Raw genomic sequence first — 24271 nt, 5'->3', positions numbered from 1 at the left:
AAGGCAAGTCCATAACAAAAAAAAAAACTAAAAAAAAAACTTTAATTACTGGTGTTTAACTGTAAAATCTGATAACACATCTGATGACAGAAAAGAAACACACTTGCATAGTTTTACAGATTAATTCCTATTTGTCAAATATTTATGATTGGTTTTAAACATTTAGATGTCGTTGGTAATTATATGGACTGTTGTCTAATATGCTTGAGCCTGCAATTGTTAATAACCCTGACAGATTACAGTTTGAAGTAATGTTTTAGAGTGGCAACTTGAATCTGAAAATGAATCAATGGATGGGGATACGTTAGGGTGAAGGCAAAGATAAATCATTGAAATATAAATGAAACATGCAATAAGCTGGTAAACAAGTTTTATTGCTGTAATGCCCACAAAACCACATTTTTAAAAAATCTGATATTCTTTTTGTTTTGTTTTTAAGAGACTTCTGTCTCATTCATCTTAAAAATTTACTTGGCTGAAGGAAAAAAAAATTTAATTTGTCAGTGGGATGAATATTTCTGTCTTTACTGTGATGCCTTAAATCTTTTTTCTCATCTCGGTCTGAACTTCTACTAAGTTATGGAATTAAGGAGCGAGTTTCTGTTAGTAGGTTTCTGACAGCATGAGTTGGTTGTTGTTATTTTAGTTTTTATTTGACTGGTCTTTGTAGTATATTGTGGTAGGTTTTATCTTTTCCTCTGTCTCTATTAGCCCCTTTTAACTGCTTACATGCTGCAGCTTACCTTATGTTTATGTGAGTCTGCCAACAGTCGCACATAAACTGACTGAAACTGATTAGGTACAGATTGAAAGAATGAAAAGCTAAACTTGCACTACAATCATTGCCTCACTTGATTCCATCCACAAGCTTTGCTCAGTTTGGCCCCAGCGCTGGACGGTGAATGCAACTCTGTCTCTGCTCCATTTGTATGACATCTATGGCTTGTGACATTTGATCATTTTATTATTATTATGCAAATAGTTTTTAAGTGCATTTTGGGAGAATCTATTGTAAGTTGTAAACATTTTATCTTCAGATAAATTTAAGACAGTTTTCTGTGACTTATTTATGATGTAAAACTATATTTGCTTAATAGGTAAAACATGTTTTTGTAGACAAGTTTAACTTTATTTCAGAGTTTTTGAATAATGTATAAAACTGCTGCTACTCTACCTGGAATTTGTGAAAAAAGAAAAGAAAGAAAGAAAACAAGCAAGTCTAAAAGACAAGAAAATCTTTAAAAACATTCAGAGCATTTCTGCTATTTGAGTTTTATTTCTGAGACTAACACAAACAATTCAATAAAATTTGTCTAATTGATTTGCTGACCTGCAGCTGAGAAGATGAACAGCAAAGGATGCGCAAACCTCACGCTGGTTCTAGACAACTGGAAATACGCCATCATGACGCAGGTCAAAGATCTGCTGCTGCATGACCACAACACTGTACTGCCCGACTACGGAAGGTCAGGAAGCTCCAGGCTTGATCCAAAGTTCTCCAGGCTTTCTGAGTGGCTATAAGTTGCTTTTCAAAACATTTTTTAATCATGTACCTTATTTGTTACCTACCAAACTGATACGTAATTTAAGTATGAATTTTTAAAATGAATATCAAGCTATCACAATAATTGTCTTACCCACTTGCCTCATAAGTTGAATCTCTCTAAAATGACAATTTGATGGATAGAAAGCAGAATTTAGTTTCCACACATAGCTGATGATCTGCGATGGGATCCTACATCTTTTAGTCTCTGCAGTTTTTTGTTGGATGATTTCACAAACTCTTCATCTACTATAAATAGATTTTTCTTTTATTAGGTCTAACATTTAGCACATCCTATTTTCTTCTCCACAAAAAAGCTGAAATCCAAAGTAAAGTCCCAGACTTCTAAGAAAATCAACTGGGAGCTGTTCCCTCTTTAAATGATAACATTCACCCATTACCAGAGTTCAAATGTAGAGATCCACTCTTTTTGGGTTGTGATGTTGTTTGGCAGCAGCTATACGTGGGAAAATCTGCCAAATATTTTATAGCTTTCTATATTTTACTGGTCTGTTCATTTGTTTGTAATCTCTAAGCGGTGGTAGATTTTACTTTAATTGTGTCTAAGGGGATAAATCTGTTTGCATTCCTGCAGGATTCAGCCGCTGTCAGAAGCTCTTGGAGATCTCTACAAAGAGTTCAACGCCCTGAAGGAGCGTCTCGTCGAGCTCACTGCCAGGTTTGGAGACGTCGAGTCTTTCGTGGACGATGCTCGGTCTGGAAGGAAACCTGCAGCACAAAGTAAAGATCCGCAAACACCCAGATGGTGGACAAGAGAGGAGGGTGCAGCGAAAGGAGCAAGCCGACCTGCTGGGAGAAGGAGCAGGGTCGTAGTTCGGCGAATCCAGAAACCTGTTGGCTCACAGCAATGATGACATCAAAATGTTCACTTTGGAGCTGTAGTTTACCTATGAGAAACTATTTCCACAATCATTGAGATTTCTTAGAGTCTTTGTAGCTGTGAGTAAATGTTTTATCAATTATTCTGTTCTTTATAAACGAATATTTACAGATTGATCTGTAATTTTATTTTTATTTGATTTTATTACAGGTTAACTGCAAAGATTAATATTGCTTTTCTTCTTTAACAAGTCAACAAAAGGGTTTTCTTCACCCTAGTCTTACTACCTTTGAGTGAAATAACCTTTTTTATTGAGGTCTGAGGACAGTTTACCCCACTCCTCATCAGCAGCTCAGAGATGATGAAGAGTTTCAAGTCATCCATCTGTTTTAATTTGTTCTTTCCTCTCATATTATCTTCAAGCGACCACTGATTCGTGGCAGAATTTATTAAGGATCCTATGATGGTGAGTTGGTCATGTTCTGCAGAGAAACGTCTCCTAACCATGACACCTCTGCCTGCTTCACAGCTGGTATGAGGTTATTTTTCTAAATGCTGTAATTAGAGTACATCAGACGTGGCGTCTGTTCCGGTGTCCCAAAAATTAAATTTTACATCCTCCTGGCCAATTTTGGTCTGGCAAACTTCATTCAGGTTTTTGTGCTTTTCTTTGAGAGGAGGGATTTCTTTTACAGTCACTTTCCGATCATTTGACATTTTTCACAAGTTAGGGGGATAAATTACGTTGTGTTATAATTTCCTCCTTACTGGAAATGTAATTTTGAAAATTACATTTCACAAACAGATTTAAATAATCACTTCTGTTTTATTAGACTATTTAAAATTTGTGACCTTGTATGATTTTATAGGATGTCAAAAATGCAACATACATTTAAATTTAGAGTTATGTGAATTGTCAAATTCTACTTGGATATAAGATTGAAAACTTTAATACTATGGATTTATGTTGATTTATATAATTTTTTGAGTACATTATTTACTTAGATTATGTTTCCCTAATTCGAGGAATATATTATACTTTCCTCTAGTTTTCTTTATCTTTGAGTCATTAAAAATGTATTTCTTTTAAAAAATACTATATGAATAAAGGCATATATCTTTTTTCTGTGTTTTTAATTTATTTTTTTATTGTTTAATTTGGAAAAATTAAACAATAAAATTTGCTTTTAAGAACTTGTGAACCGATTATTCCTAGACGTCTGTTTTTGTCAATAAATATTTCAGTTTCTGATGTTTTTCTTTAAGAATTTTCTGAATTGTGTTTGTATTCGACTCGAATACAAACACATTGTCTATCAGCTTTATGTTTTAAAACATAGAGCTGATAGACCATGCCGCAAAGCAAGATAGCCGGTAATTTATCAATTATTTTTGCGAAAATCAAAGTCGAAACTTCCAAACGCAGCGTAAGTTTCTTCTTCGATGAGACCAAAGCAGAAACGAAACTGAAGAGACTTTCAAGTGCTCTAGGGACTGTCAGAAAATTACGCAATAAACAACAACAGAAAGTCACGTAAAGCTATGCGTTATCGCCCAATTTATCTATATACTCGTATTAGTTATTGCGCACAAGTGTTTTTATATTAAACTAGTTTATCTTAAGTAACCTTATTAAGTGACGGGTAGATAAAATAACCCGTTTGTAGGACAGACGACACATTTGCGGACCGTCCCTTCCCTTGATGTTAGAGTGTAATAAACGATCACAAGAGCATTTCTGTTTACACTCGACCTGCGGCTGACAGACGCACAGGTAAGCAAAATATGACTTTAAATCTGATTTAGATTCTATTCAGTCTCAGATTTGGTAGTTTTACTGATGAACGACAGACGGCATAGATGATAAACATCCTCAATCAGTTTGTGTTTAACTCTAAAAGTCATCACTAGCATTTAGCTAGCTTAAACAACAAAACTTAAAAGTCTGGAGCTTTTGTAGTTTTAAAACGGTTCAATACTCGTTATATGGCTGTAACATTATGAGTATGTGTCATTTTCTATTTTTTTTTATTCAAGTAAAGCAGGTTATTATTAATTATAGGTGGAAAATGAGTCTTAAACATTATCCATTTAGAGCTGTGATGGAGTTTGTCAAAGACTTTGAATTAATTAAATCATGAACCTAAAAACCAAATGATCTCATTTTATTACAGTTCATTCAGTATCAAAGTTCACCCTACATGCACACAACATCTGTCATTAACTTTTCTGACCTTTTAGTGAAGTAATAAATCTAGTTTTCATACTGCAGTAAAGTCAACAGAAACAATAATTACGTTTGAATTTATTATTACAGACTGTAGGGTTATAATTTCAGGCTCAAATATGTGCATATCATGCCATCACAGATTGGTTAAATGTCTTAAAGTAAGTTGCTGAGAAACTGCATATTATTATTAGGCATCAAAAGCTTCCAGCATAAATCAGGCTTGATTAGGTTTAAAAGTGTCCTCAAGTCAAACATTGTCCAATTAGTCAGACCAGATTTTCTCCAGATTTTCTGGTCAGTGTGTGTAGCTGCATGTTGAAGTCATATTTAAAAGAGTCTGGAAAAGTATGGTTCAAATGCATTATTAAAGGACCAAAATAATGTCATTTTCATACTGAGTGGATGCAGACATTGTACTTTTGCTGTGCTGTAGAGATCAGAGTAAGAGGTTGTCCGTGGAAAGTTGTCCCCACAGATGGCGGACGGGGGAGCAAACTTCCACAGTACCACTGAATCAGAGGAGAAATCCAGGAAAAATGACGATGTTGCAACCAAAAGACCCCGAAGGAGAACTGAGGTAGAACTGCAGATGTAATATGTTTTTATTCCGTTATTTTTCTACATATAAGAACTATTTTAAACCATTTATATGTATATTTCAGCAGCACGAATCTGTAAATCCCACCAAGAACATTCAGAAAAAGAAAAGAAGACAAAGAAGACATGGGAGAAGTAAAAAGACAGTCTCAAATTTAAAATGTGAAATTGCAGAAAAAGATGAGAATGAGGTTGTTGAGACCACGAGTAGCCAAACCGAGGAAGGCTTGGCTGTGAAAGAACAGTCTCTCCAGGCCGGGGAAAGCCTGCCAAAAGAAGAAAATGTTGAAAAATCCCAGGGGAGAACAAAGAGCATCTCAGATGTGAAAAGTGAAAGCACAGAAAAAGATAAGAATGAGGTTGTTGAGACCACAAGTACCCAAACTGAGGAAGGCTTGTTTGTCAAAGAACAGTCTCTCCAGGCTGGACAAAACTTGCAAAAAGAAGAAAATGCTGAAAAATTCCAGAAAGATGAACAGAAGGTGGAAGCTCAGACACAAACAAAGAAGCATAAAGGTATAAATAAATTCACACAGACTGCAGTTGTGTCTCAGAAGAGCCAGGAAACACAGACAGACTTCCTTGATCCAAAACAAGATGACATGCAGCGTAAAGAGATTCAACCAGCCACTGCTGTTCCTGCAGAGACTGAACCCGAGCTGCAGCAAAGCAGCACTACTCCGGGGCCAAAAGACGATCCAGTCAAAGGCAGCACAACAGAGTCAATGGCTAAAAATGAGAACGATCAGCCTGGGAAATCTTCTGCTGAAGCAGCAACATCTCAGTCTGATAAAGACTGCCAACCAAAGTCATACGCCACAGCAGTCTCTGGTGGGGAAGGAGGAGAGAAACAGTCCAGTTTGACAGCTTCAAAAAAAGCCGCTGAACAACCTCTAAGCACAAGGTGTGTCTGAATTCGGCAGCTTTGTTCATCTTTGATGCTGAGCCTAAAAAATAAAAATTCACTATTTTTTTCTTCACAGAGATAGGAGCCCAGTCAGGCCTCTTCCTGGAGTTCCCATATTCACACTGCACATCTACACTGTTCTGGACAAGAAGTTCAGATTCAACCAAGAACACGACACACTCCAAATGTGTTTTGAAGAAGGAGAATCTCTGTCCTTTAAAATAACACATTTTGTGTGAGTATTATTCTCAGTGATGCTCAGACCCACTTACTTCATACCTTTGACTTTGATCTATTATTAATGAACAGCAACATTTACAACAGATTAAAGATTATTGTTTTTTTCCATTTTTAAAATACTAATCTGCATCTTATAATCTTTTTAGCTTTTTACGCTTGTTTTTACCAAAATGGCAAAGTTTGCCAAAACAAAAAAATTTACATAAACCTCTCAGCTTGACGGTGCATTAACATCAGCTTTGTTTAGTACACTTTAATCAAACTCCAGATTGTTTGTGTAGAAGGTACGTTTTTTTTGAGGAGGTGTGAATGCGCAATCAAACTCCAATGCAGACCAAAAAAATAAACTCTGGTCCATCTAAAAACCAAGTTCTTGGTTCGGTTGAAGTGAACTCTGGAGTTTGAATGCATATGTGAATGCAAGAGGACCAGAGACCAAAAGCAGGAAATAAACTATCGCGTAGACCATTTTGGGTCAGTGGAAGCAAAACAACTCTCTTAAGAAGCACTTAGCTGCCTTGCAATCAATATCACTGCAATAATTTTGCACAAACTTGCAATTTACACAATATCGGCAGGGTACAGTTTAGATACTGTACGATGCTTGTGGTGAACCACATGAAAACATAACTCTATTATCATCCTATCTGACCAGTCTTTCAAACCATTTCAGCTTTGTTTCACTGTCCTGTAAACCACTTGCCAATCATTTTGCATATTTAAAAGCCACCAGATAAAAGTCGTGGTGCTTTAGGAAATCAAATTGGTTTTTTTTTTACTTGAAAAATATACATTATGTAGATTTAAGAAAATAAAAATATAAAGTGTTTTGAATTGACTGTTTTTAAACCGTTTGGTCAAATCAAAGATAAATAATTTGAGGATAGATTATTATTTTTATTCCAAACTACGTACTTGCAGAAATGTAATAATTATGCTACCTCAAATGTTTTATGTTCAGTGGTTTGAAGCAGGAAGGCTACGTGGTAGAAGCGCATCTCTCCGTTGAAGAAAGTAAATTGAACAGAGGTATTTGGCTGACATACTGGTACGGTGTTAAGCAGCGAAAAAAGGAACTTATTGGAGCAGCTTACAGGACTTTACAAATTCCAGTGGACCCAACAATAAAAGGTAAACACAAAACTTGATGTGGCCAAAATAAATCATTCATGTTGGCTTTAGTGGACTCATGTAAATTAATGACAGATCTGTGTGTGTTTACCTAGAACTGCACGTTTATGAAGGCTTTATCTGCCGCGATGATGGACAGAATTTTTTAAAAACTGGCCTACAGTTTGTTGGGTGGAAGAAATCTAGAGGCGATGAAATTTCCAATGTGTGGCAGACTTCAGCATCAACTCTTCTGAATAACATCTTCCAGAAATGGACTCCATCAGACAGACAAAGCACTAAGACATTGTGTGACCAGTTGATGCATTTTATACAGAGTTTCAGTACAGCTCCCAGTCGAATTTCATACCAGGACCATTCCAAACCTCCTATAGTCAAGGTTAGCTCTCCAGAAGCTAATAAAGCATAAAATATTATAGTTTGTACTTCTAACATTTCATCAGTAACAAACATTTGTATCTGCAGGCATCAGACCTGATTTCAGAGACCTTGGTGCAGATTTTAAAAGAGTCAAAGGAGAAATTCCCAGAAAAATGCAGACGCTCCAGTCCTCTGGTTCTGGGTCTGTCTGTCTTCATGGTCGCAAATAACATCAACCTTGGAGTGAAAGGCTGGGCCGAGTTGTGTCTGCTGGTGACCTCAGAGGCTGCGATGGACACAAAGAACCTCGAGGAGCTGAGCACTTCATTAGAAGTTCCTCAGTTGTAGGTTATGTTTTTGTAATATTTAAACTTTTGGAAAGTAGTTTAAAAAAAAGGTGCAGTTTTGGAGAGATGGTAAATGTTGCTATTTTTGCTTTATTACTTAGTGAACGAATATTGTTTATCCAATCGTTTTATCCTTCAGCACGGTGATAGGTTTGATGAACCTCTGTGCCCGGGAGGCTGTGGCAGAGCTCGTCCTTCTCCCTCCTCTGCTCTTCAGGCTCATACAGCCGGGAGCTGATGCAACTAAAGTGGGTCCAAATGTTGAAGAGCACGACTGGTCAGGACTCAAAGGCATCGACTTTATCAGATTCAGAGAAAATGTGCAGTTCCACACTGAAAAAAGGGGGTGAGTCCTTTTTTCGGACCAGGTTAACTGTATTTCTTTTGATCTCTTTTGACATATTTTGCTCTGTTGCAGGAGAATACTCTCATTGATCCAGAAAAACTTACCAGCAGCTGCAGCAGAGATGCCTCTGCTCTTGATGAGCTGGTTGGCTCTGATCCCGTTTGATGATCTTCCTGAATTTTCCCGCCTGACTGGAGTCGGAGCAGAACACCTGATCCAGAGCCTGTTGTACCGGCTGCAAACATGTAGAGAGAAAATGGCTCTCAAACAATGTGAAGTAAATGTGAAAGTAAGAAAAGATCGAATTAGAGCCATGATGGTGAACTTGTATATTTCTAATATTTGCTTGATAATCTTGTCTGCATGCAGCTGGCTGATAAATCTTTGAGCCACATCCTCATGGAGGCAGATAAACAAAAGGACAGGTACAGGAATATTCATCAGACCCTCAGGCTTTATATTACTGTGTGTAAATTTATTTTTGTTTTTGTAATTAGACTGGCTAAATCTGGGAGCCTGCAGTCAGCGTTTGAGAGCAGCATCAGTGTGTTGAAATGCACATGTGAGATTGCCAGGATTGTTCCATGGTACCAAACTGTGGTCCAGTCCCTGCAGCTGGTGCTGAAACTGGCTGAGATAATCGAGATGAAGCTGAGAGGAGAGGTATCCATCTTTTACTTGTATTTCCTCCTAAACTTCTATCTGTGATTAATTCCCTTTGTGTTTGGTTTAGTCTGAAAAAGGCAATGAGGCGTCGGAGCAGAGAGTTGTGGAGAAGTTGTTTGCTGTGCAGGAGTGGATCAGTCAGTGGAGAGACAAACTGCTGGAGAAACCACTTGTATCTGCAAAATCACTCACATATCCAAGGGAAATTGAGGTATATAGCTGATAAAAATTGCAATACTGATATATTATTTTGTTACAATTAAATATTTAGAAATCAGAATACTAAAGACTGTAAACTGGCACTGATCAGATATAGTTGACTGGTTTCCAATCAGATTTTGTAAAGCACCTGCTCCTTTTTAAAATGAACAAAACAAAATACTTATTTTCTTATACTCATGCTTTCTGGGTAAATTAATAATGGAACTTCAGCCTATTCTCAAAAACACGCCTGAAAATCAATAAATGTAGAAAACTCAGGGAAATAATCTGACAGACATTTATAACCTCAACTAAAAGTAATTACAAGATATCGCGCCGACAACTTCAAAGGCCTGATTTTGGCAAATATTTTTTCTTTTGTACACTTGAAAATGTAATCTTTACTAAATCAAAACATTTTCAGTATTTTCTGTTGTCTAATATCCATTCCACATTAAAAAAATTAATATATTTCTTTTTTAATGGAAAACCACAGCCAGAAACTGGGTCTGGAAATTAGCTAGCAGTTAGTCCAATATAACATAAATAAAGTAAAAAGTTTAGAAATAGTTTATTTCTGTGAAAGACAAAATAAAAGTAATGGGTGAAAATACAAGGTCATATTTAACTGCTTTCATACAACTTAATGTTTAGAGTAAACTCATTTTTACATTACTGAACCTGTTTTTATTTATCTGAACCATCATTTCTGTGCTGATTGAGCAGCTGTGGGACACGCTGCTGAAGGTTGAATATTTTTCTGAAGACGTTTCCTCAAAATGGGCGGCACAGCTTCAGAAAGATCTGAAGAAGAGAATAAATGAGGTAAACATGTCCACAGTGGGAAATACTCTTTTCTATCTAAAATGAGAACAATTTGCTCACCTGAGACATGTCTTTGTAGGTCAGCGACGAGGATAAAGTGCTGATCTGTTGCCTGGATTCACCTGTGGCTGCTTTGGGCAAAAGACACCATGTTGTCCAGAACTGTTTCAACGAGATGTTTCACTCAGCCATCAAGACTATCTGTCAGGTATGGAACTGGATAGAGATCAGTTGTGATTTACTCAGTTTGTGGAGCTGCAAATGTTTGTTTTTTCTTGAAAAATGACAGAAATATTTTATAAAGTAGATCACAATGTGGTCTTAAAAGTTACACAATACAGAAAAATAATTTTCAGTACAATTAGGATATAAGGGGTATTCAGACTTCCTAACAGTTTTTGCTTACTGCACATTCCCACTAAATTAGAGAACAGCCAGTTATTCAGTTCAATAACTTTCATTGGGTAAAAACTGAATTTAAACCTGTTTGTTCCTGTTTTATTATTCATCAACTTCCACCTGAAGCCAGAAAGTGAAACAGGCCACAGGTCCGGTTTGTTGGGTCTTTTAGACATTTACATTTACCCTGCACAAAGTGACTGTTTGTTTATGCAACACTATTTAAAACCACAGTCTGTAACTTGGTTTTAAATAGTTACGCACTGTAACTATTTTTACATATTTGTTAAAACTGCCACTGTGTCTTAAGAGTCTGATATGAAACAGATAATCTGTGAAAAGATCAACCTGAGCTACTATATGATGTGCAAAAACGCACCACTCCTTGTCAGAAACGACCAATCAGAGGCAGGAGGAGGGTCTTAGCACTGTCAATCAACCTCGTGTACATGCTTCTAAGTGAGCTAATGGTGGAGAAACAACTTCCAGAAAAACTATTCATATGGCTTCATCGTTGGCCATGTTAACTAGCCTTAGCACTCACTGCAAGCACCTTTGTAGTGAACCAGCTGTCATGTAGCAGAGAGCAACAGGGAGACTGTGAGCGTTATGTACACAAATGTCATTGACAGCACTAAAATGCTCCTCCTGGCTCTGATTGGTTGCTCTTGATCAAGAAGTGTATTTCTGCATACTGGGAGCAGAGGGAGGAAGAAAAGCTCACAACAAAGTGACATTTGTAACAAATATGCAAAAAAAACAACATTTATTATAAAAGTTAGACTCTGTACCTTTAACAGCAGTTAAGTCATATTCATTCTGTTCACAGAGAGGAAAAGAAGGAGACTTGATGAGAAGTCTGACTGCGAATGTGAAAGATCTTCCTCCTACAGTCACGTCTGCTGTTGTGGTCGAGTCTGCTGCCCGGTTCAGAGACAACATGGTGGTCCAGCTGCTGGATCCTCAGTCAGCTGTGAACTTCCTGCTCTCTAACTGTGGGACATTTATTTGAATCGCACAAAAAATTTTTTCTTTTTTTGTCAAAGCTCTGCATTGACATGTTTTTTACAGTAACCTCATCGTTTTGTTTCTAAGGGTCTTGGAAATCAATCCAGGTGGACGATATGGCGGGACAGGTTGTCCACAGCTGTGTGGAAGCTGTCCATCGCCTGGTGGCGTCCTTGCTTGAAGGAAGTGTGTTTCTGGGACACTTGCAGACATGTCTGAAATACCGAGAGCAGTTCAAGCGACTTTACCAGCAATGTAAGCGTCTGTCAGTAAATGGCAAATTAAACTTTCATCCGAACAGAATATTAATTCAGAAAAAATCTCTTCCACAGACAAGAAGAACACCAAGTCTGAGAAAGCTCCAGCTGATGCTGACATTGTTTTGACTCAGAGAGAGAAGGACCTGAATGCTTTTATGCAGCGGAAACAGGAGATAGATACACTGATAAAGATGTTGGCGAAGATTACGGAAAGCATCACAGGTCAGTATATCAGACTCTCCATTCGTATGTCATTGTCATCTTTACTTCAACTTTTGACATTGTGTTTTTTATAATTCATCAGTTCCTGAGGTGTCGACTCTTGAAGCGCAGCACAGCGCAGACCTCCATGCTGTGAGTCTGAACAAACTGGTGCTTGTTCAGGCCATTGATGCAGAAAGAAAGCTCCAGAAGACTGGTCCTCCTGCAGTCCTGTGGAATAGAATCAGCATGAATGTCTTGAAAATGTCCTCAGAGATGCACAAACTGCATCACAGCAACCTGATCCTCTCCTCGTGGGTCAAACAAGCAGCATCCGTAGCAGAATCTAGATTTCCCGCCTCGCCTCCGGTTCAACTGACTCTAACTCAGGTCTCTGAGAGCATCTGGACACCTCTGCTGGAGGAATTCTTCCACCTTGGAGTCAGCATCGCTGAGGCAAACATCAGGTTTTGGAAGCTCGACCAGATGCTAGCGGACTCTGGTGATCAGGGGGATGGAAAGCTGCTGGTGAAGGAGCTGGATCTCATGTCAGAGGTCATTTCCACAGCAGGAGGAGTCACAGCCGAGAAGGACTGGGTCCAGACGAGGCTGCATCGGATCCAGGAGTACAGACAGCTGCACGATGCAGCGGCTGCAGCCAGAGCAGTCCTGAGAATCGCCCAGATGATGGGGCTTTCCGGAAACTTCAGCGAAATTAGCTCCCTCAGGCAACTGGTAACAAACTAAATGCTCCTCATAAAATTTAACTGTGAATTTGCTTTGTTAATTTTTTGCTTTGCAATCAGAGATCCCAGTTCTTTCAATAAGAGGTTCATTAAATATAAAGTTTACACTATAGAACAAACTATTAAACAAACAAAAACAAGACTCCCAAACCTTCAGGAAATGGTTTGGGAGTCCAACCACTTCCCAGGCCTGAACATCAACTATAGATTTTGGAAAAATCTTCGGATTTTTTTATGTATTTATTTGTTTTTATTTCTTCTCCACTGTTGCTATGTAAAAAAATATTTGCTATAAATTTGTAATTATTGTCTAAATTCAGTCTGGAAAAGAATGAATATTTTGTATAAGAATGATTACAAACAAAATAGTTTATTATCTTTTACATTTGGGATGTTTTGAAATCCTGGATATTAGTGCCTTTTTTATGGTTATTTAAGACTCACCTGCTTTTGTCGTCATTTTTCCTAGAAAAATGTTTGATCATTTTCACTTTTAATACTCTACTGTGACATTTTTGTCTCTTCTTCAGGATGAAGACAGATTTAAGCAGCAGGTCCTGAGCTCTCTCAGTGACGACATGTTTCATGCCAGGCAGCAGCTCTCTGCTGTCACCAGGGAAAACACTGCATGTCTGGAAGAGTTTCTTAACAGCCAACCTCTGATCAGTTGGGTCAGAGAGAACCTCAAAAGTAGGTTGACACCATAATAATCACAATTTTCAGGTTAATCCTGCAAGAAGCAACTATAAGTGGTACTTGTCTCTGTTGTGTCCTTTTTCCAGCAATGAGCGATGTCAAAGTTTATGTTGAGCTAGCTTCAATATCTGCTGGAGAAAACGACACGGAGATTGACCAGGTGGCCTGCTTTCATGATGCGGTGATGGGATACGGCCCCCTGCTCTACTCCCTCTCCCATCAGACCAGCTTCCAGGATTTCATGATTTGTGCTCAGCAGGTGTGGGACGCCCAGAGCAGAGACGAGAAGCTCCCTGACAAACTGGTACTGAGATACTTTCTTTGACCGAGTCTCTTCTTGATCCAAACCTTGTTAGATTTTCACTTCACGGATCTTAATTTTCTTTAACAGTTTGTAAAGTTTGTTGTTTTTTTTAAAGGGGTACATTATTCAAAATTCTCATGGCTTCACAAACACTGAAAAAACCACCTGCTGTTTTGTGGTAGTAACTTTAGGTTGTTTGGTGTCTGGAAAATGAGATGTTTCAAAAACTTCAAAATTGTTAAGTCACATTTGACGGACACTGCGTCGTTACCTAGCAATCTCTCCAAAGCCCTGTCCATCATCTAGCAACCAAAGCTGAGCTCCAGGACATTTGGCAACCTGATTTATACAATGGCTGCTGGAAAAGACAAGTGTTCTGTTGTCAACTTAGCATCTAGACACCACTTGCTACAATCTTGTTGGTTGTGCAGGATGCTTTTCAAAGATGTACAGTTATTGCACATCTGTTTGCAGCCATTTTTACATGCGAGTGTTAGTGTTGAGTTGAGAAATATGCAGCTCATATAGATTTAAAGTAACAAAGGCTCTAAAACTGCTCATTCAGAAAGAAACTGCTCAAACTGAGCAGAGTGAAAAATCATTATCCAATAAGCATTTTGTTTTTATAGGCCTATCCTAACCTGTTAAAAGAAGCATACTCGGTGACCTTTAATTAAAGTTATCGACTGGAAAAGTGAGCAAAAGAAAAAACTAGCATAGCATCTCGACGTAGCAGCCAACTTTGCAGAGATCAAAAAAAGTAAACAAAACAAAAAAAGCTTGAAATCCTTTCATTTAATCTTCTTTAAAAGCATACCCTCGTTATATCTCTCCTTGGATTTAAAATGGACATAAATGGGGTTGGTCTGAAACTTTTACACAGCACTGTACACAGGCTCATTAAGTTCAGGTTCTGGATTAGCTGTAATGTTGACGGTACTGGATTTGTCTTTTAGAGAGAGTCGACCCGATTGCTGAGTTGGCTGAAGGCTCTGAAGGAGACGCACGGCTCTGTGGAGCAGTCTTCGCTCTCGCTCGCTTCCTCCATCAACACACATGGAGTTTATCACATCGGATGGTCTAGTGAAAAAACAGAGAAGGTAAAGAGCCAGTCCTACTTAATACACTTTGGAGCTGTATTTGAGACATTTCTGACCGATTTTGTCCATTTTCAGAGATGTCTTCAAAATATGGTTCTGGTGACAGTAAAAGCAGGAAATGAGGTGAAAAGCTACAAGCTTGAAGATCTGCTGGAGCTTCAGAACAAACTAATGTTGATGTCATCTAAAGGGGAACATGGCAGAGAACAGGTCAACAGATTCACAGAGGTATGAGACTTTCATTGTTACAATTAGAACTTCATTAGTGAATAAAAACCAATAAAACACAAACTCTGATATATTTTCTGCTTGTTTTAAATTAATTATTAAATTTTTTATTTAATTAGTTAAGACCAACATAACGTGTAGCTTAGTCATATCAAGGTGATGCAAACATGCATCACATTGAATCACTTGATACTCTAAACAAATATTTTTGTCTTAAAATCAATTTTGTATCTTTTTAGATAACAAAATTGAATTCATTGCTCCACAAATTGAAATGTAAAGAAAACATGTTCGCTTATAGTATGAAATATGTGTAAGACATGACACCTCCAAGAATACAAATAAGAAAAATTAAGCTCTAATTATTTTCATATTACTTTTACTTACTTTTTGGAAATATGTATTTCTACACGTCTGTCCAATGTTTGTAACGTTTCTACACACACACACGTGTTATTCAGGTTTTCCAGGGAGTTCAGAGAGTTGGATCGATCCTTCTTCAAATGCAGACATCTGGCAACATGCTCTTCAGGGATTGGTTTGCTGAGGTCCACTGCTGCCCGCAGCAGCAGCCGAGCATCAGCATCACCTTCCTGTCCCTCAGCGGCGAGCAGACGCTGTACAGCGGAGAGGTGACAGAGCAGCTGCGGAAACTGGCTCAGTCGATGGATTCATGCCACAAAGAATGGTGTGCCTTCATCGGCGAGATGCGTTCCAGGTTCAGTGTGTTGAACCATTTCACGTCAGAGCAGCTGGTGTACCTGTGCCACTGGATACACAAGGTGTGTCAACGTCAGACGTCGGTTCCTCAGCAGCTGTGGCACCTGCTTTTTCCCATAAAGCCTCAGTGCATGGTGAATGATATTAGGGTTGCTTACAAAAATGCAGTGAGCATGAGCTCACAGGATGATGAAGACTCTGATGATGAAGAGGAGTTTTATGAAGCTATCACAACAGCTGCATCCAAGCATGCAGAAGAAGACCCGAAAGAGGATTATGATTTAATGCAGTTTTCAACAGATGAAGAAGAAGATGATGATGTAACTGAGGGCAAGCTTGATAATCTCTGGAGGCGGTTCAAGGGAAACATGTCCCAGTATCTTGAGGAGTCTCTGGACATATTGACACTTGCTCAGCTCCTGGAGTGCTTGTCTGAAACAAATCCGCTCCACATGATCAGGAATCTCCCACCAGGACTCCAGGTGGGGAAGCCGAACCTTGTCCTCTGTCCGAGCGCTGAAGTTTTCACCACCACTCTGTCTTTTTACATGGAGAGTCCAGAGCAACCTCTGCCGTCTTCTGACGAGGTCCTGGTCTGTAGGGAGCAAACCACCAGAGAAGAGGTGGAGATCTTTCTGCGCAGAGCTCTCTGCCAAGTCTCTAGAGAAAAATGTCAGAAGATCTATTCTCTGGTTAATCCTGGTGTGCTGGGATATGAAGCCAGCGAAGCATTGGTGGAGCTCTACGAAGGTCTCGAGAGAAGTGCCAGCCCGCATTATTGCTTGGTGATAGTCAGTCCTGTTGTGCACCAGCACAGATGTGTTCCTTCTTACTTCAGCAACTACAAAGTGCAGACTGGTGTGAATCTGTCAGAGGAGAGGGCTAGAAAATACCTTCATCATCACTTCACTCTAAGCACCTTGTCCCAAGACCCAGTCGCACTGGTTTCTCCAGATCAGCTCTCTGTCTGGATGGTGTCATCTGTACGCCCGGCAGTTGGTGAGAAATGTTTTCTTTCTGCTTCCAGCAGTGAAAAAGCTTCAGTTAACAGGGTTAATAAAAAATATATATTGACATCAGTATTTTCCACATGACAGGAAAGTCCCTTTATGTGAAGCGTTTATTTGAGAAGTTCCAGCAGAAATCTCCAAGAGCAAAACATGTGAGGATCCATCTGATTGAGGCGAATGTGGACGTTGACTCGTTGGTTCTCACTCTGACAGAGAGACTGTCCCAGCTCAGAGAGCAGGACCCTGTTCTCCTTCATATCGACTCAGCAGGCGTGAGTAACCATACGTTACACAGTCAGACAGCTCGTTTTGTTGTTGGCTGAAAGTCCACAGGAATCCAACCTTTTTCCCCGTTCAGGTTCGCTCAGGTTTGGAGGAGCTTCTATTCCGTCTGCTGGTTCTGGGCTGTTTGAGTGACAGCCATGGCATGTTGTGGAGAAAGAATAAGGCTCATCTGATCACAGTGGAAGTTCTGAAAGCAATCACACGCCATCAAAAACAGGCAAAAGAGGTAGAAATTGTTTTTAGCATCTTACATTAGAGGCAGTCTGAAGCCTGTTCCTGCAGAACATTTATGTCATAGACTATAAATTAAATACTGATACATCATTACTAGGAATGCATCTTGAATTATATTGGGCACAATGTCACCAATATTCAATCTAGAATCTGATCTAGAATTATTTTTCAATTTCAGAACCAATACAGATATAAATATTGGATCAGCGCATCTCTAATAATTACAGAATCAAACTTGCAGTTTCATTTGCAAAATGTGTTTCAGATCTATTCAATATTGTTGTCCTTTTAACATAGACTATTGCATGTTATGTGTTATTTATGTCATCAATTTGATTCTTTAGGTGAGGGTCGGACTTCTGGAAATTCTGCCCACCATTCATTGCAAAGCTCCAAAAGAAGTTTTGCAACTATTGGGCAGTCCAAGGCTCATTGGACAAAACAGATTTGATCCACTTGTAGACGAACAGGAGTTTTTCAGTGAGGGAATTCAAAGACCCTATCAATACTTAAGACGCTACTTCCAGAGTCAGCGTCTGGATCGATTTAACTATCAAAAAGGATCCAAAGTTGGGGATACCAGAGACTGCCTTCGTCTCTTGCTGCTTCACTGTGGCATGGAAAATCCATCTTGGGGTGAACTGAAGAACTTCTCCTGGTTCCTCAATGTGCAGCTGGAAGACTGTGAAGTCTCTGTTTTCTGTGATCCAGACTTTCTTGCAGACCATCTGCCAGGCTTTAAGGACTTCATTGTAAAGTTTATGATTCACATGGCAAGAGATTTTGCCTCGCCGTCTCTGAACACATCTGATGAAAGTCCCACTCTTCACATCGAAAGCAATCTAGAAGATGACCTTCTTACTCGTCTGTCAATTCGAAAACGATGGGAGAATGAATCACATCCGTACATTTTCTTCAACGCTGACCATTCTTCAATGTCTTTCCTTGGCTTTAATGTGCAGCTCTGTCCAAGGCGAAATACACTCAGAGCAGTTGATCCTCACAGCAATAAGGTTCTCATAGAGAGCGTAATGTCACAGGAACTTTTCGATGGCTTGCAACGACAAAGGATTTCGCTTACTGAGGACTTTGATCAGCTGCCCCGACCAGACAAAATCAAAAGGATTTCTTGTGTTGTTGGTGCAACCAGAGGAATTATGGACAGAAACTTTGATCCAGACCCAACCTATGAGCTCACTGCAGACAATGTGATGAAGATGTTGGCCATACACATGAGGTTCCGATGTGGGATTCCAGTTGTGATCATGGGTGAGACTGGCTGTGGAAAAACCAGACTGGTCCGTTTCCTCTGTACTTTGCAAAGAGAGGAAAGACCAGTAGAGAACATGGTTCTTGTTAAAGTACATGGTGGAACCACAGCAGAAATGATCTATAGAAAGGTGCAGGAGGCTGAGGTTCTTGCCCGCAAAAATCAGCGGCAGCACAACCTTGATACCATTTTGTTCTTTGACGAAGCCAACACAACAGAGGCCATTTTTGCCATCAAGGAAATCCTGTGTGACCAAACAATGAAAGGAGAACCTCTGAGGCCAGAAAGTGGCCTAAAAATAATAGCTGCCTGCAATCCGTACAGGAAACACTCACCTGAAATGGTGGAACGTTTGGAACGTGCAGGACTGGGGTACCGAGTGAAGGCAAATGAAACTGAAGACCGACTTGGCAAAGTTCCTTTGAGGCAGCTGGTGTACAGAGTTCACCCTCTGCCACCAAGTATGGTGTCTTTGGTGTGGGATTTCGGCCAGTTGAGTGATTTAACTGAGCTTTCCTACATCAATCAGATTGTCCAGAAGAAAGTTTCCGATCACCGTTTGCCAGCATCGTGCAATAACATCATTTCAAATGTGCTGGCTGCCTCCCAGAAATACATGAGAAGTCGTAAAAATGAATGTAGTTTTGTAAGTCTGAGAGATGTAGAGAGGTCCATGAAAGTGTTAGTTTGGTTTTACCAACACAGTCCAGACATTTTCACTGACATAGCTAATCTCAGTGATGATGAAAGAACCCTGAAGTGCTTGATCTTAGCTGTTGGAGTATGCTACTATCCATCTCTTGTAGCCAAAGAGGACTACCTGGAAGAAATTTGCAGGTACTTTCCAAGACCTGTGAACTGTGCTCGAGCGTTGCAAGTGGAGATTTCATCCTGTCAAGACCTCTTCCTTCAGAATGTTCAGACAAGGGAGACCATTGCCAAAAACATTGCACTCAAAGAAAATGTGTTTCTCATGGTGGTCTGCATAGAACTGAGGATCCCACTGTTTTTGGTCGGCAAACCAGGCAGCTCCAAGTCTCTTGCTAAAACTGTTGTCGCTGACGCCATGCAGGGCCAAAACTCCCACTGTAAACTATTTAAGAAACTGAAACAAGTCCACATGGTCTCTTTTCAATGCAGCCCTCACTCAAGTCCAGAAGGCATCATAGGAACATTCAGGAACTGTGCTCGTTTCCAAAAGGACAAAAATATGGAAGAGTACGTCTCAGTAGTGGTGTTAGATGAGATAGGACTAGCAGAAGATTCTCCACAGATGCCACTAAAGACTCTTCATCCTCTACTGGAGGATGGATGCATTGACAATGACAAGCCAGATCCACACATGAAAGTTGGGTTTGTTGGCATCTCCAATTGGGCTCTGGACCCAGCAAAGATGAACCGAGGAATATTTGTGTCCAGGTGGGACCCAAGTGAGGATGAACTTGTGCAGACAGCCAAAGGCATTTGTTCATCTTCCAATCAGATTCTCCTGAAAATAAAACATCTCTTCCCATCACTGGCCAGCGCCTTCTTAAAAATCTGCAATGAGACTTCAAAGAATCAGTTCTTTGGCCTGAGGGATTACTACAGCCTAGTCAAAATGCTGTTTTCCGGAGTGAAGGCCACACAACAAGAGCCAAATGGTGAGCAACTTGTAGAGGTCATCCTACGTAACTTCAGTGGACAGCCAGACAGCTTTGACCCAGTCATATTTTTCCAAGACGTTCTGCAAGATCTGACTGAAATTCCCAGACCAAGAACCTTGCAGATGATATTAAGGAATCTTGATCATGGGACCAAAGAGGAGAGCCGCTATCTCTTGTTACTCACCACAAACAATGCAGCTCTGCATATCCTTCAGCAACAGGTCTTTGCAAAAGGAGACTATCCACCACCCGAAATCATCTTTGGTTCTGGATTCCCAAAAGATCAGGAATACGCTCAAATATGCCGGAATGTCAACCGAGTAAAAACCTGCATGGAGACCGGAAGAACTGTTGTCCTCCTTAACATGCAGAATCTCTATGAAAGCCTTTATGATGCCTTGAACCAGTACTACGTTTACCTCAGTAAGCAGCAGTACGTTGATCTGGGTCTTGGCTCCCATAGAGTCAAATGTCGTGTTCATACCAACTTCCGGTTGGTTGTGGTGGAAGACCAGAACAAGGTATACGAGCACTTCCCTGTTCCCCTCATCAACAGGCTGGAAAAACACAGAGTGGATCGGAGCACCGATCTGGAGGCATGGCAGCACCGCGTTCTCAACAAACTGAGAGAGTGGGTAAAGGAATTCTCTGGAGAGGCCAATGATGACTTCAAGCCCTCTGACATTTTCATTGGCTTCCACGGTGATGCATGTGCCAGTGCTTTATTGCAAGCACTAGAAAAGAGACAACACACTGCTTCTGACAAGGGAATAGAACAAGAGGAAGAGGACAAACCAAAAACACTTGAGCCAGATGACAAGGACCAAGTGGCTGAGATGGAGCACAATGAGTTTGTTGATGCAATGGACATTGAGCAAGAAACTGAGATAATGGGTAAGAATGATGAATCCAGTGAAGTTACTGATGATAGAAACATGTTGGAAAATGAAGAGATGATGGAGACCGAAAAGGACGAGTCTCCCAGAGAAAATGAGGAAGAGGTCTTCAGCTTGGCGAAAAGTTTGTTGTTAAACTGTGCCACCCCCGATGCTGTTGTGAGGCTCAAATACTCAGATTTATCTAATCAGGACAAAGAGAAACTTCAGAGATTGTACTTTCAGCAGCAACATCACCACTCACTCCGAGATTTTCTGGGAGCTTGTTTGAACTCACACCAGGGCTCCAGCAAGTTCTTGGAGGTAAGGCTGAAATCTCCAATTTCACTTTTCCCTTTAGACTTCACAAAAACTCTTGACTGCACTGCTCTATGTTGTTTTTTTTATAGATCACAACATTTTCCAGCTTGCTGACAAAATTAGATGTAAGGGATGTAGCCCCTGCATTAGGACTGAATACAGACAGGATCCTCTTGCTCTCGCTCCACCAGTTTGACACTGAAGTCTCTTTCTGCAATAAAATACGGTAAAACAGATTGCTGCTTCCTTTACCTCATTGAGTCATGCATCTTTGCATATTTTTATGCATGCGATCAAACTATTAGCAAAAATCTGAAGATACCAAAATCAAAAATAAAATGATTGTCTGATACCTGCCTGTTATGTTTCATAAACCCAGGCTAAGCTATTTATAAATGTATGTCTTGAGTGTTAGCTGTATTGTTGATGTCTCATTTCAAAAAGCTTAATAGATCTTACATATTCTCAAAATAACTGGGTGAATTCAAGACTTAGCCTCAGTTTGTTTCTTTTTTTGTAAAATAGCATAAGTTGATTTTCTGTGTTTGTATGTGTCAGGTTGTTCCTCCAAAACGCTGGCAGCTCGCTTCACCTTCTGATCATCCAGATGGACCTGGAGGAGTCCCAGTGCAGCGACGAGCTCATCGCATCAGCAAAGTACAGGCCTCCTCTTTACTAAGCACAGTGGATGTTTGACTTGGCAGGTGTGTTCATGAGTATTAATGCCGATAGGTACTGCACCATGAATTACATGGCTTCAATGGATGTTCAGATGTGTTGGGTGATCTTCATTGTGAAGGTCTCAAGGATTTCGAGCCAGTCTCGGTACATTGGTTTCCAAGGAGGTGAGAACCAAAAGGAAGGAGGTTGTGAATGCAGTGTGCCTGCTGTGTTGTTAATAACACACTGAAAGCTTATTTTTTGTGATTCTTTCAAAGGATTCTGGCATTCAGTTCACATCGATGACCTGAGGGATTCAGAGGACATGAGTCTGAATCTGTCGGATTTCTGTGGAACGCTCATCAGCACCTTGCTCAAACCTGCGCAGCAAGGTACAAAACACTTAGCTTGTGTGGGTTTTAGTCATAATTTTATATTACAAATTAAATTAAAAGTCAGATCAAGAATTATTATGTATTATATTAGTACCGTGAAGAACAGCTAAATGTTTTAAAGTCTTATTTTTAAAAGTTATTCAGAATTTTCAAAGTCTAAGACCACAATGCAAATTGTCATTAATTTCTTAATTGTGTTAGGGTAAGTGGGAACGACATGCTCAAACAAAAGACATTACTGGAAAAGTTTGAATTTAATTTTAATAGTCTTGTGTTTATTTTACGCATAAAGTTTAAATGCAATGCAACTAAGATTACATTTCACTGAAATTCGAAGCTGTGAAGCTTTTTTGCTGCCGACGTGCAAAATGCTTTTTAGCTGTTGTCACCTTTAAATACTTTAGCCCTGTTCTGAATATTTGCATTCAGCCTTTGTTATCTGTGTCATATTTTACATTTAATAACACATTTAAAATTTGATTTTAGGGGCAACTATTCACAGCTTTTAGAAATGTAAAAGCTTGCAGTACCTCTTTAAAGTACTAAAACTCCTTCAGCATTTTTACTTTCCTTCACGCTGATGCTCCTAAATAAATCCAGTGACTCCAATTTCAGCCAGAATTCACTTGAAATGCACAAAATAACAAATCAATCAGGGACGATGGTGGAGAGGTAGATTAATTTGTAATCAATATTGTAGTGTGCGGAGAATTACAGGATTTCCCAGTTAATATAATATTTGACGAGGTTTTAATGTTGATTCTGATAGATGTGCTCTCTCTAGTCTGAACATGAAACAGATTTTTCACATTTTTATTTTTAAAAAGTTTTATAGTCCATGCATCATTACTTTTCCACTTTAGCACATTACTTCTTTCAACTGAAATGCAGTGTGGATAAAAGTAATTTTTTTACACTTTGAACAGAAAATCAGGATGTCAGTGAAGGAATGAGTTTAATAAACGACTCAGAAGACAACAGAAAAGTAAGATTTGATCTAAGTGGTTTAAAATAAAAATATTGTTGGCATTTTTTATGATGACTTTAAATCTGCTTCTCAGGTGGCGAGAGCACACCTTCACAGCCCGTCCTTAGTCCGTTCTTGTATCCAAAAAGCTGTGGGTTTACTGAGAGACCCCGACAATCTGACATCAAGAGGCCTGCAGCGTATGCACATCCTGCTGACACACCTGTCGACCGATCAAACAACAGGTAAACGTATGATGGATTTATTGTTCACACTGACTAGCCAACAAAACAAAATGATCCAAGGTTTTGTTGCTTGTTGGGTCTGATCCAACTCTGGTGTTTCCTGAAGCTCGCTTCCAGAGGGTCCTGCTGAGTCGGCTGGCTGAGACTCTGGCTCAGAGAGAAGAAGTGATGGCCGCTCCTAAAGAGTGGGTCAGCAGAGAGGCAAAGAAACGCCAGGCTCTGCAGGAAGGAGGAACTCTGAGGTAATGTCTCATGCATCACAAACTGAGAAAAATTATTATATAATGAGCTCAATTAAACATAATAGTAATTTTACTTAATCCACCAAATGTTGATTTCTGAACTCCTAAGTGAAAAGTTATTAGTTTTTTATTGCTTTAAACTAAAAATGACTTTGTTTTTTGTTTATTTTATGCAAATAAGTTATCTAGTTTGCATTGTTTTTTATTAGGGTTTTGGTGGAAATG

At 39.4% G+C, this 24271-nt stretch overlaps 1 protein-coding gene across 1 annotated transcript in view; it reads left to right on the top strand.

The window, feature by feature from the left end:
- The first annotated feature begins 4105 nt into the window (after positions 1-4105).
- rnf213b (ring finger protein 213b) overlaps positions 4106-24271 on the top strand; it is a 35885-nt gene continuing 15719 nt past the window's right edge. The window contains exons 1-33 of the mRNA XM_055043231.1: positions 4106-4158; positions 5048-5191; positions 5277-6115; positions 6195-6353; positions 7320-7489; positions 7585-7868; positions 7955-8193; positions 8336-8542; positions 8615-8831; positions 8912-8967; positions 9040-9205; positions 9276-9419; positions 10136-10234; positions 10314-10442; positions 11463-11628; positions 11729-11896; positions 11974-12123; positions 12206-12837; positions 13379-13538; positions 13631-13848; positions 14805-14948; positions 15024-15176; positions 15638-16895; positions 16994-17178; positions 17265-17417; positions 17770-21540; positions 21627-21763; positions 22096-22194; positions 22270-22382; positions 22476-22589; positions 23519-23577; positions 23654-23804; positions 23911-24046. Of these exons, the coding sequence (XP_054899206.1) occupies positions 5090-5191; positions 5277-6115; positions 6195-6353; positions 7320-7489; positions 7585-7868; positions 7955-8193; positions 8336-8542; positions 8615-8831; positions 8912-8967; positions 9040-9205; positions 9276-9419; positions 10136-10234; positions 10314-10442; positions 11463-11628; positions 11729-11896; positions 11974-12123; positions 12206-12837; positions 13379-13538; positions 13631-13848; positions 14805-14948; positions 15024-15176; positions 15638-16895; positions 16994-17178; positions 17265-17417; positions 17770-21540; positions 21627-21763; positions 22096-22194; positions 22270-22382; positions 22476-22589; positions 23519-23577; positions 23654-23804; positions 23911-24046 (10778 nt within the window). The 5' untranslated portion in view covers positions 4106-4158; positions 5048-5089. The remainder of the gene's footprint in view (positions 4159-5047; positions 5192-5276; positions 6116-6194; positions 6354-7319; positions 7490-7584; positions 7869-7954; positions 8194-8335; positions 8543-8614; positions 8832-8911; positions 8968-9039; positions 9206-9275; positions 9420-10135; positions 10235-10313; positions 10443-11462; positions 11629-11728; positions 11897-11973; positions 12124-12205; positions 12838-13378; positions 13539-13630; positions 13849-14804; positions 14949-15023; positions 15177-15637; positions 16896-16993; positions 17179-17264; positions 17418-17769; positions 21541-21626; positions 21764-22095; positions 22195-22269; positions 22383-22475; positions 22590-23518; positions 23578-23653; positions 23805-23910; positions 24047-24271) is intronic.

This window comes from Poeciliopsis prolifica, unplaced genomic scaffold, assembly GCF_027474105.1.
Source record: "Poeciliopsis prolifica strain line A6 unplaced genomic scaffold, Auburn_PproV2 SCAFFOLD018, whole genome shotgun sequence".
NCBI classification, from domain to species: domain Eukaryota; kingdom Metazoa; phylum Chordata; class Actinopteri; order Cyprinodontiformes; family Poeciliidae; genus Poeciliopsis; species Poeciliopsis prolifica.
This window is presented reverse-complemented; position numbering and strand designations above follow the sequence as displayed.